This window comes from Aquarana catesbeiana, linkage group LG02 (assembly GCF_042186555.1).
Source record: "Aquarana catesbeiana isolate 2022-GZ linkage group LG02, ASM4218655v1, whole genome shotgun sequence".
Lineage (NCBI taxonomy): Eukaryota > Metazoa > Chordata > Amphibia > Anura > Ranidae > Aquarana > Aquarana catesbeiana.
Genome location: NC_133325.1, coordinates 107,804,038 through 107,818,815, shown reverse-complemented (window position 1 = coordinate 107,818,815; position 14,778 = coordinate 107,804,038). Strand labels below are relative to the sequence as shown.

At 43.1% G+C, this 14,778-nt stretch overlaps 1 protein-coding gene across 1 annotated transcript in view; it reads left to right on the top strand.

The window, feature by feature from the left end:
- The window catches only part of BRCA2 (BRCA2 DNA repair associated), a 121,484-nt gene that overhangs the window by 2,719 nt on the left and 103,987 nt on the right, over positions 1-14,778 (top strand). The window contains exon 2 of the mRNA XM_073613344.1: positions 11,997-12,248. Coding sequence (XP_073469445.1) covers positions 11,997-12,248 — 252 coding nt within the window. The remainder of the gene's footprint in view (positions 1-11,996; positions 12,249-14,778) is intronic.

Here is a 14,778-nt window from a genome sequence, read left to right as displayed (position 1 = left end):
GAGGACGCAGTACTGGACGTTAGGTACAGACCACTCTGTACAATGACACAGTACTGTACATTATATACAGACTGGTGTGTATATAACATATACAGTACAGTGTCGGTGGACAGACTGGTCTGTATATACTGTATGGTGCTAGTGTATAAGACCGGTCTGTACCCTGCTGACACTATACTGTACATACTACACTAACCTGTTTGCAGGACTTGCTCCCCTCAATACTCGGTTCTGCTTCCAGGGACACTTCCACAGCTGCCTGACACTATAGAAACACACGTGCTGATGTTGTCCAGCCCCTTGCCCTTGGCGACCCACCCACTCTGTCATTGGGTAGCAACCATCCAGCCTAGCAGCCAGCTCTCTCTCTCTGTACAGGAAGGGAGGAGTTATGACATCATCCACCCTCTTCTTGTTTACAGAGGCAGGAGAGGATCGCGGCGGTGCTGCATAATGATAAGACAGCCGGTAGCAGGAGTGTCAGTGTGGCCAGCTGTCAGACTGTTCCCACTGTGCTGAGGAGTTTCCCGCCCCCTGTCCTGGCACCGTAAGGTGTGTACTGCTTTGAACCCCACTGCCAGAGGGGAGGAGGAGGCGTCCTGCCCACAGCTGATGTCACTTCCGGTATCGGGTTTCGGTATCAGAGCATTTTCGCGAGTACCGACACTAGCGAAAATGCCTAATATCGGTATTGGTGCAACATTACTTTAGATGTCTTTCAATATCTCTTTTCCATCTTTTTAAAGTTCCATTACCTTGTTATGCAGGTCTTTTGACAGTTCTTTTCTGTTCCCCAGGGCTCAGTATCTAGCCTGCTAAGTGCATCCACATGAGAGCTAACAAACTCATTGACTATTTATACACAGACACCAAGTGCAATTGGGAAAAAAAAAACTGATGTGGGAAATTAAAGTGGTTGTTAAATCACATAACCCTATAACATGTATCCTCTCTGTTTTATGAAGATCTAAAGTACTGTTTGTCTTTTTTTTAAATTCTAATCCTAAATGTCTTTTTTTAAATTCTTATCCTAAATACCTTTTCTTACACTGCTGCTCTGCTGTCAAATGATCCCCCTCTGCTCTCCTTCCCCGATCTAAGGAGAGCATCGGGACGGCCTGAGATTCTCCTCTGACAACAGCCGGTCAGCAGAGGGAGGTCACGTAACCGCATAGCGGCGCTGTGAAAGAAGGTATTTAGGATTCTAAAAAAACTGACACACAGTACTTTAGATCATTCTAAAACAGATGATGCAGGCAATAGGGTTATGTATTGCAGCGGAAATAGCGGCAGGAGGGAGATCGGCTCTCACCACACAGACTGAGCTGAAAGGCAGAGAGGGAGGGGGAAAGGGATAGACTGCAGGCTGATGGAGACACGTAAACTGACCACAGTATCACGGATCAGCAGCCATGATTACTGTGGTCAGTTCCCAAAGGGGGACACAGGAACAGGCAGAATCAACCAGGTATTTTAGAACATGTATTTTTATTTTTTGGGTTACAACCGCTTTAACCTTTAAACTGATATTAAAGTCTATTTTTTTTTTTTGTTTTTCCTTTTAAAAATAACAAACATGTTCTGTGTAGTGGTTGTGCACAGAGTAGCCCGGATCCTTCTCTTCCCTTTTTGCTGCTCCTGGCCCCTCTCTCCAGCTTGCTATGGGGGCACCCGAGCCGAGTGGCAGCACCATGTGTACATTCAGACATAGAGCCGCCGTTCCACCCCTTTTCTCTCTATCTCTCTCTCTCTCGATTGATTGGCTAACTCACTTTGACAGCAGCTGGAGCCAATGGCGTCGCTGCTGTGTCTCAGCCAATCAAGGAGGGAGAGTCAGGGATGGCCGAGGCACTTGTGCCTATCGCTGGACAGAGATGGAGCTCGGGTAAGTATTGGGGGGCTGAGGGGGCTGCTACACACTGAAGGTTTTTTACCTTTCATCCATGAAGTTAAAAAAAAACCTTCCTTTACAACCACTTTAACTGAAATTTAACCTGTGTGTGTCACTTTGTGTGTCTGTACCAAACATGTCAGGGCATGTAAACTTTTTATCGGGGCCAATTAGGGTGATTTCTGTGATCATTATAATTTAAAAAGTAGCCAAACAACTATATGATAATAAATGGCTTCATATGATCACTGTCCTAAATGAAAACAAAATTTTTGGCATATTTTCAATATCAATGCCAAAATTTCACGATTTATGCAAGGGTGTGTGTAGGTTTGTTGAGGGGCAGGTGGGGTAGGAGACGGGACCATATTTGCATACTAAAAATGGGCGTAAAATAAAACATGGCATAAGAGGTGGAATGTTTATTTAAAGTATTGGTGTACCTTTATATTAAAAACCCTGGAATGCAGCAGGTCCCACTGTACGCTGCCCATCTCTGCTTTACTCTTCATCCCTATAGGCTTGAGGTGCTAGGAGGTAAAATCCGATGTATACACTTGTCTGGTGCAGCAGACACAGGCATAGGGTTGGACGTACTATTAGGCCTCATGTACACTGCTGCTGGTAAACGGACGTTCAGAGGCAGTTGGATGCTTTTTTCATCTGCCCCTGAACTCATCCAATGTTATCTTATGTGTACGTGTACACAGGTTCATTTAATGTCGTTTATAGGCTTTTCTTTGAAGTAAAAAAAATGAGTTCAGACGCCAAATGCGGCAACTTGCGTTTAGCTGCGTTTCGTTTACAGACATTTTTCATTTTTGGCTATTTTGGAAAAAAAAAAAAAAAAAACATAAACGCGGCAAAACGGACGTTTTAAACGTGGGTTACTATCTGTCAAGTTAAATCGTTCAGGAGAGGTTGTAAAAACGTTCCATGTACATTAAGCCTTAGTGCAGACTGTGCAACCACATCAGGGCCTTCTTGGAACTAAAGCCATCAATAAATGTTTTCTTTTATTTATCCTGTGGAATGAACAAGAGAAAAGTTAGTTGATTCCTTCATCCATGCTAAACTGTGTGGATTGAGGAATCTCTACTGACGGCTATTGTACTCGGGTAGTCATAGTATCTGGTAGGATGCAGTTGCTGTTTGGTCAATAATTTTCCCTCCAGCTTAGTCAATTTTTAAATCAACTTTGGTTGGGCCAGTTGGTGCTTGGAGGGTCACTCACAGCAAGAATTATGACTGATTCAGCAGAATCAATTTTGGTACACGGGATTCATTTATAAAAAATAAAATAAAGGTGTTCATTACAGGCTCTTTTTCTTCCCTCCAAAAAGACATCACTTTGAGCCTACGTTTAAAAAATAACTTAATTAAAACCCGCAGCTGTTGAGACAAAGTGCTTCAGTCGGAAATGTATACCATATAAAACAGTGTATATAGTGCAGATGTAAAAAAAAAAAAACCTGACAGATCCTCACAACAATGTGTGATGCAGAGATCTTTCCCATTGAGCTACCCCCTGCCAGATTACAATAATTGATTGAATGCTGGTGTTCCAGCAGGACCGTTTGGCAGAGAAGAGGGCGTCAGGTCACAATTGCGACTAGAAATTGCATCCTGGCACCTGGGCTTTTTTCACCCCATTCACTGTTCTGCGCCTGCTGTCCCGACTTCTGAGTTTGCTGTGCGCTCTCACTCTTGGTGTCCAAAGCTGCTAACTTCTCTACAGCCATCTTTGTTTGGCTGGTGGCAGCGGGTGGGCAGGGCATCAGGGTCACATGACTGGTGGTGGAGCGCAATTCAGTCATACTGACTGAAGGGCTGCATGTTGCATCACTGAGTTTGGTTGGTTGATGGCAATGAAGAGGAAGGGGGGAGCTATCATGGACTGGCCTGCCCATTGAATGCGTAGGTGCTACAGTACATTGTTGCTGCACACTTTCTATACCTGTGAGCTGAGCTGTTTTTGGGCTGTTTGTTTGCTGAATGGGGATGTCTTTTTGCTGAATTGGGCTGTCTCTTTGCTTAATTGGGCTACCTCTGCTGGATTGGGTTATCTCTTTGCTATGTGGGGGTGTCTCTGCTGGATTGGGCTGTCTCTTTGCTGAATATATGGGACTGTCAGTTTGCTGTCAAATTCCTATTGCTTGACACCCCGGACATGCAGTTCCGGGCGCCTGGCTCCTAACTTTTTTTTTTTTTTTTAGCTGGCTCCTAGATTCACAGCAAATTTGCCAAACCCTGGCGTTACACACATACCGAAAGTCATCCAGTTCCTGCTGAGCCGGCTGAACATGTAGAGTGCAGCAGTGAGGACAAGCCCCCCATTCCTATGATCTAATACCCCCCCCCCTCAAATCAGACGTTCCCGATTATGTTAGAGTCACATTCTCAGCAAGTTGGAAACTGGGAGGCAGAGCAGGTCTGGAGGAAGAAAGTTCCATTCTCCTCATCTGAATAGTGGGGCAAATCAGAGTGTGCGCCCCCCCCCCCCTTAAATCAGAGTTAACACCCTGTTCTGCTTAAAATTGGAGTGTGCGCTTCGTTACGCCTTAAATTTGAGTCCCCACTAATGCTAGAGTGCTGTTTTCAGGAGGATGGAAGCTGGGAAGTGGGGCAGATCTGGAGGGGGAAGTTGCATCCTCCTCCTGTAAATGCTTGGGTATATCACAGCATGTGCCGTTCTGCCTAAAATCGGAGCGCGCCCCAGTCTGCCTTAAATCAAAGCGCGGCACATTCTCTAGCTTGGTGAGGGAGAGCGGCGTGCACTCTGATTTTACCCCAGCGTTCACAGTAGGGCTGCAACTAATGATTATTTTCATAATCCATTAGTTGGCCGATTGTTATTATCTGATTACTCGAAAAAAAAAAAAATAGTGTGGTGTATAATTTAGTTAATATGTAAAGTATAAGAAAAAGGCAATTTATTCTTAAATATCTATATCCAGTGGTAAATATAAATAACCACTATATGGTTGGAGATCAAAATCTCTAATCCACTCTGAGAATAACAGACAGAAGAAATATACTGTATATACTATTAGAGGTTGAATCTGGTAAATATCATCAGACTCCGAGATCCAATTTTTTATTTAAATAAAAAAAAGGAATTAAAGACTGTTTTGCCGATTTTCAGACAGAACTGCAATATAATTATATGCTGGCCATAAAAAAAAAAAAAAAAAAAGCCTTTCTATAAAAAAACAAAAAAAAAACCAGTAATTTTAAGAATGTTCGTTCAATTTTATAATCGTTAGTGGGGTCAAATTACATGGTTACATAGTAGGTGAGGTTGAAAAAAGACACAAGTCCATCAAGTCCAACCTATGTGTGTGAATATGTGTCAGTATTGCATTATATATCCCTGTATGTTGCGGTCATTCAGGTGATTATCTAATAGTTTCTTGAAGCTATCAATGCTCCCCGCTGAGACCACCGCCTGTGGAAGGGAATTCCACATCCTAGCCGCTCTTATAGTAAAGAACCCTCTACGTAGTTTAAGGTTAAACCTCTTTTCTTCTAATTTTAATGAGTGGCCACGAGTCTTGTTAAACTCTCTTCTGCGAAAAAGTTTTATCCCTATTGTGGGGTCACCAGTACGGTATTTGTAAATTGAAATCATATCCCCTCTCAAGCGTCTCTTCTCCAGAGAGAATAAGTTCAGTGCTCGCAACCTTTCCTCATAACTAAGATCCTCCAATCCTTTTATTATTGCCCTTCTTTGTACTTGCTCCATTTCCAGTACATCCTTCCTGAGGACTGGTGCCCAGAACTGGACAAGCATACTCTAGGTGCGGCTGGACCAGAGTCTTGTAGAGCGGGAGAATTATCATTTTATCTCTGGAGTTGATCCCCTTTTTAATGCCAATATTCTGTTTGCTTTGTTAGCAGCAGCTTGGCATTGCATGCCATTGCTGAGCCTATCATCTACTAGGAAAAATCAACGTTCTTTTCGACCACAGTGATGGGAAAATTTGAAGGAGCAGAATAGAAAACTTCTTAGTCAAAGGAATTTTCAGACAGTGTATGTGATTTTTGTTCAGAAATTACATTCATTTTAAAACTGAATGTTAAAAGCAAGTGAAATTTTCAAATGACATTCTTTCGTTCAGCCAATGTACAAAGGTTTTTCGCTCCGGCACCGGTGTTCAAGGGCGCCCACACCCGCTGTCAGTTTAAACTAGCATAGCTCAGCTGTGTTCAGCATATCAACTTAGACCTATTGCATTTCCATGGTCCAATTAATTTCTTCAATAGCTATGCTGGATCTATGGTAACAACTCATCTGTGACTCCATCCAATTTTTCACATGATAATCAGCACACTGGGCGCCCTTATTTTCTCTTGTTTTTAGTAAGATACAGACTGCCCTTTTTTTCGCCCCCTGCAGCCACCCTATTTATGACATAGGATCTTCGGTTCACTCCGGGGGACTGTAATGCCCCGTACACACGGTCGGATTTTCCGATGGAAAATGTCTGATCGGAGCGTGTTGTCGGAAATTCCGACCGTGTGTGGGCTCCATCGGACATTTTCCATCGGATTTTCCGACACACAAAGTTGGAGAGCAGGAGATAAAATTTTGTTGTCGGAAATTCCGATCGTGTGTACACAAATCCGACGGACAAAGTGCCACGCATGCTCAGAATAAATAAAGAGATGAAAGCTATTGGCCACTGCCCCGTTTATAGTCCCGACGTACGTGTTTTACGTCACCGCGTTTAGAACGATCGGATTTTCCGACAACTTTGTGTGACCGTGTGTATGCAAGACAAGTTTGAGCCAACATCTGTCGGAAAAAATCCTAGGATTTTGTTGTCGGAATGTCCGAACAAAGTCCGACCGTGTGTACGGGGCATAAGTCCGCCCATTGTGAATTACCGAACTCACAAAATTAATACAGGTATAACCATCTTTCCCTGAGGAAGCCAATGTTGGCGAAACATGTAGGAACATTGTATCTGTTAACAAGACCAGCCGTCACACAACTGGCTGGTTCTTGCAGTATTGCTGTATATGCTGGTTCTGTATATCCCACTTTGTTTACACCCTTGCTGCGTATACTTTTTCTTGTATACCCTTTTTTTTAATATGTTAATAAAATATTATATTTTTAATACTTGTGTGTTATGAAATAGTACTTAAAATCCTGGCACCGCTATAATCCCCCTACCTATTCCCCACTGTACCTATGCAGTTTGCTTTTGATCCGTTTCTGCAGTGCTTTTCTTGCTGTGCGTTTTGCATACGCGATTTCGCTGCAATTTACTTTTTTTATGGCCAAATTTTTGTTGGGCAGATTTGAAAACACAAATTGCTGCAGAAACGCACAACATGCTTTTCTGCACCTTCCCTATTGAAGTATATTGAACCAAAAAAAGCAGTTTTGGTTGAAAAAAGTCCTTGATCCTTTCCAAATGCACAGTGGCTGAAAAAAGCATAGAGATGAACGTGTCCCATAGAAAACCATGTTAAATGAACTGTAGTGCGTTTCTGCAAAAAGCACCAAAAGACGCATAGGTGTGGACCATGTCTAAGACGTTTAGTAGCAGAATGGTGGGTCTCATGCTGCTGTACTGTGGCCGGTACAGATGGCAATGCATATTTGTGTTCTAGCAAAGATGTGGAGGACAGTGGACTTGACACTGGACAGGATACAGCAGGTGGTGGTATCGGCACTGGAGAGGGTGGTGGTATCGGCACTGGAGAGGGTACAGTGGATGATGGGATCGTTACTAGAAAGGGTGCAGGGAGTGGCGATTTCGGCACTGCAGGAACTTCACACAACAATAAATGCCTTTCCATATCCACCCTGCGTATAATTGTTCTTTTACATAGGTGGCAGTGATAATGTCCTACTGACTGGCATGGAATCCTGCATCGGCATAAGATTTTGTCTGTAATAGAAATAACATATTCATTTGATTCATAAATTTTGTCCTAAATATATTCTGCTACATGTTTTTAAAACAAAGAAAAATCCCAATAAGTGTATATATTGTGGCTACAAACTATGGGATAAGTACTGGAATTTTTATTTTTGTATTTGTTTTATACTACAAATGGTGGAGAGAAACGACTTATAGTGGGACTGTGATAGTGTGATCTGACACTAACTGCCGCTGGGGGGAACGGACTAATTGCCACTGACATCAGCAGTGACATTAATACAGTGATCAGTGCTGAAAATATGACACTGGCTGGGAAGGAGTTAACATCTAGGGTGATCAAAGGGTTAAACACAGCTAGGGCTGCAACTAACGATTATTTTCATAATCGATTAGTTGGCCCATTATCGTTTCGATGAATTGGATTAATTAATTAATCGGACCTTAAAAAAAATGTGATGTATAATTTAGTTAATATGTAAAGTTAAAATAAAGGCAATTTATTCTTAAATATCTCTATGCAGTGGTAAATATAAATAACCAACTATGTGGTTAGGGAGCAAAATCTCTCATCCACTCTGAGAATAACAGACAGAAGAGATACACTGTGTATATACTAATAGAGAAGATATTAGGGCTGCAACTAACGATTATTTTCATCGATTAGTTGGCCGATTATTGTTTCGATTAATCGGATAATAACCTTAAAAAAAAAGTGTGGTGTATAATTTAATATGTAAAGTTTAAAAAAAATGTATTCTTAAAAATCTCTATGCAGTGGTAAATATAAATAACCAACTATAAGTTTAGGGAGAAACTTCTCTAATCTACTCTGAGAATAACAGACAGAAGAGATATACTGTATCTATACTATTGGAGGTTGAATCTGGTAAATATCAGGCTAAGAGATCACATTTTTTATTTGGACCCCTTTCACACCGGTGCGCATGTAATGATCCCTGCCTCCTTGTAATGTGCCCTGTTCAAATGTGCCCTGCCTGCATGTAATATGCCCTGCTCCCACGTTATGTGGCTTGCCTCTATGTAAAAGTTTACTTTAAATGTAATGCCGCGGACTTTACGGCATACTTTGCCCGGCGGACTTTTCGACAGACTTTACGATGGACTTTCCGAATGAACGGACTTGCCTACACACGATCAACCAAAGTCCAACAGATTCGTACGTGATGACGTACGACCGGACTAAAACAAGGAAGTTCATAGCCAGTAGCCAATAGCTGCCCTAGCGTCGGTTTTTGTCCGTCGGACTAGCATACAGACGAGCGGACTTTTTGACCGGACTCGAGTCCGTCGGATAGATTTGAAACATGTTTCAAATCTAAGTCCATCAAACTTTTGAGAAAACAAAGTCCGCTGGAGCCCACACATGATCGAATTTTCAGCTTTTAGCGCTGTCACTTTTTGAACGACAATTGCGCGGTCTTACAACACTGTACACAAATGACATTTTTTAAATTTTTCCCCCTCAAATAGAGCTTTCTTTTGGTGGTATTTGATCACCTCTGTTTTTTTATTTTTTGTTAAAAAAATGTAAAAAGACCGAAATAAAAAAAAAAAAAAAAAAAAAATACAAAACCGTTTTAGATTTTGTTAATAGATTTTGCAAACGGGTAATTTTTCACCTTCATTGATGTACGCTGATGAGGCTGCACTGATGGGCACCAATAGGCTGCATTAATGGGCACCGATAGGTGGCAGTGATGGGCACTGGCAGGTAACACTGATAGGCAGCCCTGCTAGGTGGCACTGATTGGCACCACTTGTGGGCATTGATAGGTGGCACTGATTGCTGGCACTGTTATGCACTGGTGGGCACTGATTCATGGCACTGTGGGCACTGGCAGGCGGTACTGGTTGGCAAAGAAGAGGCGGCTTCGCCTCTTCCTATTCGGGACCGATGTTCCTTTCTCAGAAGCCGGTGATTGGCTTTTTTTTTCTCCTCGTGCTGTCAACGTGTGGAGGTTACCGATCTTCTGTTTACATCACGTGATCAGCTGTCATTGGCTGACAGCTGATCACGTGGTAAGGGGCCGGGATCGACCCATTACTCCGATCTGTGATGACCCGAGTCTCCTTGACTCGGTGATCACAGCGTGCACCCTGCTGGAGGCGTGCGGGGGTGGAGCGCACAAAGGGGAGGACGTCTATTGACAGCCTCCCGGCAAAGTAGGTCTGCGCTGTAACCGTCATTCGGCTATAGCACGGATATGAGTTCAAGAAAAAAATATTAAAGACTGTTTTGACGATTTTCAGACAGAACTGTAATATATTATATGCTGGTCATACAATAACAATGTCTTCCTTGACAGCACAGTGTGCTGCTTTATACTAATGATCTCTCAATTTCCCATCACAGCCGATCAGCTGGTCCTGGATGTGAATCATTGGCCGGGACTTGCTGACAGGCTCTGTGTACAATCACAGCGAGAGCCAGGTGGGGCCGAACATGCGCCCTAAACCTGGGAGTAGGCAGCAACATACCAGTACATTGCTTTGTCTACAGTGGCCATGTGGCTGGACGATCGCCAAGTGGATAATAATTGCACCAGAACATAGATGATTTTCAAGAAGATGTAGGTTTAATGCAGACATACCATTGAACCATAAAACATTCATGTGTGTCTCAATCTTGGCCCTGTTAGTTGGCATGAAGGTGGGCCAAAAAAATTGTGCTTAGAGACATGGATTGCATTCTTCTTCCAACATAAACATGAACTTCCATCAACACCAAAAATGGACCTTGGTAAATGCTAAACAATTGCTTTTACAAATGAATCCAGTTTACAAAGTTAACTTAAAGCGGAATTCCACCCAAAAGTGGAGGTTCCGCTTTAAGCACTCCTTACCCCCTGATATGCCACATTTGGCATGTCATTTTTTTTTGGGGGGGGGTTATCTAGTTTTGACAGGCACCCTGCTCCCACTTCAGCGGAAGTTCTCCTGTCCTACTTCAGGAAGATTGCCTGGCCATTGAGAAGGCGCAGCGCAACTCGTGCATGCGTAGTGCACACCCGGCTGTGAAGCAGCAAGGCAAGGCCCACACTTGTAATGCCGGCGCCAGGGAGAGAACCGAGGCTTCAGGCGGCGGCATCGCTGGATCCTGGGACAGGTGAGTGTGTGTTTATTAAAAGTCAGCAGCTACACATTTTGTAGCTGTTGACTTTTAATAAACACAAAAACCACTGTAACTCCGCTTTAAGGTCAGCACTTTAACAAAGTACAGAACCTACCAAAAATATCTTGTATTTCTGCAAATCTCAGGCTCAATAAATAAAAACAACAGGATGGCTCAGTATGTGCTGCAGACTGCAGTTACTGGAGCTCCACTCTGCACAGAAATCATGTACAGGAAACATGTGACCTCCACTTCATGTAGTATTGTCTATTTTGGTTGTTACATTAAAGTTAATTTTAAAAATAAGGATGAACTCAGGCGTGTTCGCAAACGCACGTGCAGAGCCCACCAGGAAGTTGGCACTGCGGAGTGCCTATCACAGGCAATTAGACATTTTCCCGATCCGCAGCTGCAGAGATCGGGAAATGTCTCACTGCCTGTAATTAGCGCTGTGCAGTGCCGACTTCCTGGCGGGTTCTGCACGTGCGGTTGCGAACATGCCTGAGTTCATCCTTATTTAAAAATAAAAAAGGTAAGGTTGTGGAAGTCACATGTTTCCTGGTGACGGTGGAGCTCCAGCTGCAGTGATTCACAATAAAGTTCAGTAAAAAAAAGGGGGAGTGGAGGTCACATGCTTCCTGTCATTGGTGGAGCTCCATTCTGTAGCCAGACCCCCTTGTATTTACCTGACGCAGCTTCATTGTTTATATTTTAGCAAAAAAATAGTTAAAATGTTGTGCCCTAAAATTAACTTTAGTGTTTTTGTTTTTTTTTTTTTTACTGAAAATATTGGTTTGATAAACTGTTGTGCTAATATTGTGTGACCTAAATTGCCACCACCTCCATTTTATTCTCCAATTGGGGGTTTTACCCAATCTTTAGGTCTAAAAGTGCACTCTTAGCATGTGTTCAGCATCTGCTCTGGTAGCGAAAGGGTGTAAAATTATTATATATATAATATATATTAGTTCTACTTTTTTTTTTTTTTTTTTTTTTTCTTTAGTCATTTTTCTTTTAGTACTGTCATATTGTTGAGATTTCTCTCTTTTTAATGTTGCAATCTTTCTTACAGATCTAGGTTCTATCAGTGTGAACTGGTTTGATGAGCTCACTGCAGAAGCTGTACAGAGGCAGTCCAGCCTGTGTGTAGATGAAGAGAAGGGAGTGGAAGGACTGGATGACAGCCTTTTTAAGACCCCGAAACGCAAATGGCCCATCGACAGCCAGCTTGATTCTACACCAATCATATTTAAAGAACAAAGCCTTTGTTCACCCCTTTTCCTTTCACCAACCAGGGATTTGCCTAAAAATCAACCTGTGGCAAGTAAGAGGCTTTTGATGGTTTCTTGCTGGAATTGCTTTTCTCTTATACAAGTCAGTAGGAATGCAGAAGAAGCTGGAAACGGGCATGCAGCTTAGACAGGCCATAGATAATATGCTTTTTCTTTCCTGCAACCACAGGTTGCAGGAAAGAAAATCACTCACTTACCCCGTCAACACAGCCAGCGTTGATGGGGGGGATCCCTCCTGCAGAGCCGTTGTGTTCTCCCGACGGGAGGGGGGTGCAGGGGAGCCGTCCCGATGGGAGAACACAGTGAATATTGCTAGCAGCTACAGGCGCAGGCAATTAACGCATGTAAAAATCCAACATTCTGGTTGTACCCAAGTCCATCGATGGATCTGCGGGGGGGGGGCAAACAGCCTGCCCATAGATGGTTTGACTCTCGGCTGGTCCCTGCTGAACTACCCGAGATTCAAACCATCTATGACTGGCTTTAGAGGCATATGCAGTTCAAATAACCTGTTGATGTACTCCAGTGATTTCAGATGTCTTAAACTGAAAGCTCTAATTGCCTGCATGAATCTTTTTCCTGCATTAAATGCAGGCACAACAGCCCATTCAAATAAATAGATTGCTGTGCCTGCGCAAACATGGCCTGCAAAACCTTCAATATTGTGAACTTAGCCTTAAAGTGAATGGGTGGGCTTGATTTGTTAATAGATCGATTTGTCAGTTTTCCTTGCTGTCCACGGTATTCATAGAGTTTTTGTCAACAGCAAAGTTGAAGGTTATCATGCCTTTCCTTTCCTGTTTCTTCTTTAGGTAGATTTCACATCCATAGAGAGTGAAAAAAAATACCATAGCCTGGAAAATTCAGACTTTTGTGCTTGGTCATATTGCGACTTTTGAAGATCTTTCATCCTTGCTCTTCTATTGACCAGATTACATCATATTTCTGCTGGAGACAGAAGATGTCTACTATTTCTATGTCTTCTTGATATAAAGCTGAATTCCCATCTTTTCATTACAATCTTTCTGTTTGAGGCCCACGTCATTTCTAGCTATGAGCTTAGCCTCAGGCCACCAGTCTAGAAAATCCTATCACCTGCTTCTCTCATTATATGTTTGGAATATACTGTAGGTTGAATAAGTATTGTATAGACCAGTGATGGGGAACCTTGGCACCCAAGTTGTTGGAACTACATTTCCCATGATGCTCATGCACTCTGCAGTGTAGTTGAGCATCATGGGAAATGTAGTTCCAAAACATCTGGGGTTTCAAGGTTCGCCATCACATGTATAAACGAAGATCAGGTTAGTGCTCGGGTTAGCCATTATCAATCAATCAAATCCTGTAAGTAAGGATGAGCTCCGGCGTGTTCGCACAGCCCACGTGCAAAGCCCGCCAGGTAATCGGCACTGCGCTGAGCTAATCACAGGCAGTGAGACATTTCCCGACCTCTGCAGCCACGCTTAGGGTAAATGTCTCACTGCTTGTCATTAGCGCAGTGCTGACTTCCTGGCGGGCTCTGCACGTGGGCTGTCCGAACACCCCGGAGCTCATCCTTACCTGTAAGTAGTTAGCAGGGGTCGGGGGCGAGCTGTGCTATGTGTGTCTATTAAACGTGCCTGCACAAGGTTCCCCATAGCACCCTATTTTCTTCTATGGGAGCGCTTGCAGAAGAGTAGCTACAGGGACCACCCACGGGGGACCCCAGAACATCGAGGTAGGGGGTGCTCTGTGCAATACTGTTGCGCAGAGCAGATCAGTATAACATGTTTATTGTTTTAGGGGGGGGAAAACACTTTAAGCTAAAAGGATTCTAATCCCCCCCCCCCCCCCCAACTTAGTTGAAGAAGATTACTCAAACTGTCTCATTGTACAAACTCACCTATTTAGTAAGAGACTGCCCAATTCCCTCTGGGGGAGGATGTAGGCATATGGATCAGTCTATCATGATAGACCATTCAATATAGATAAATCCACAGTCACAAATAAATAGCATTATGCTTCATATCTTATTACCCAATTACTGTATATGAAACATATCCCTTTTCTTTATCGTACATCGTGGGACACAGAGCCTTAAGTAATTACTTAATGAGTTATAGGCCACCTTCAGGTGTTGACACTGGTAAACTCAGTCAAAGGAAGTTTACTCCCTATATAACCCCTCCTCCTTCCAGGAGCACATCGTTTTTTTCGCTAGTGTCTAAGGTGTTGGTCACGAGTGAAGAAGTGCTCTGAGGAGCTCCAGGAGGGATCCATGCTGGATTTAAATTCCTCCATAAAAAGAAGCCAGATCCCTCCAGAAGTGCTGCTGAGGCACATGCTCAGTGGCATCCTGGGAAGCCTGAGACTAGCTCCCAGGAGTCTGGGAGAGGCTAGAAACACGCCTACTCCCATGGGAGGAGAACCAGGAAGTGCAAAGAAGAATAGAAAAATAAAAGGTAATTACGGCGATTTAAATTTTTTTAAACGGCATGTCAGCATCTAGGCAAGGAAGAGAATACATACAGATATTGTTCAAAATTTGGGTGTAACCCCGCTTTAAGGAAAAGATGTTGTTAT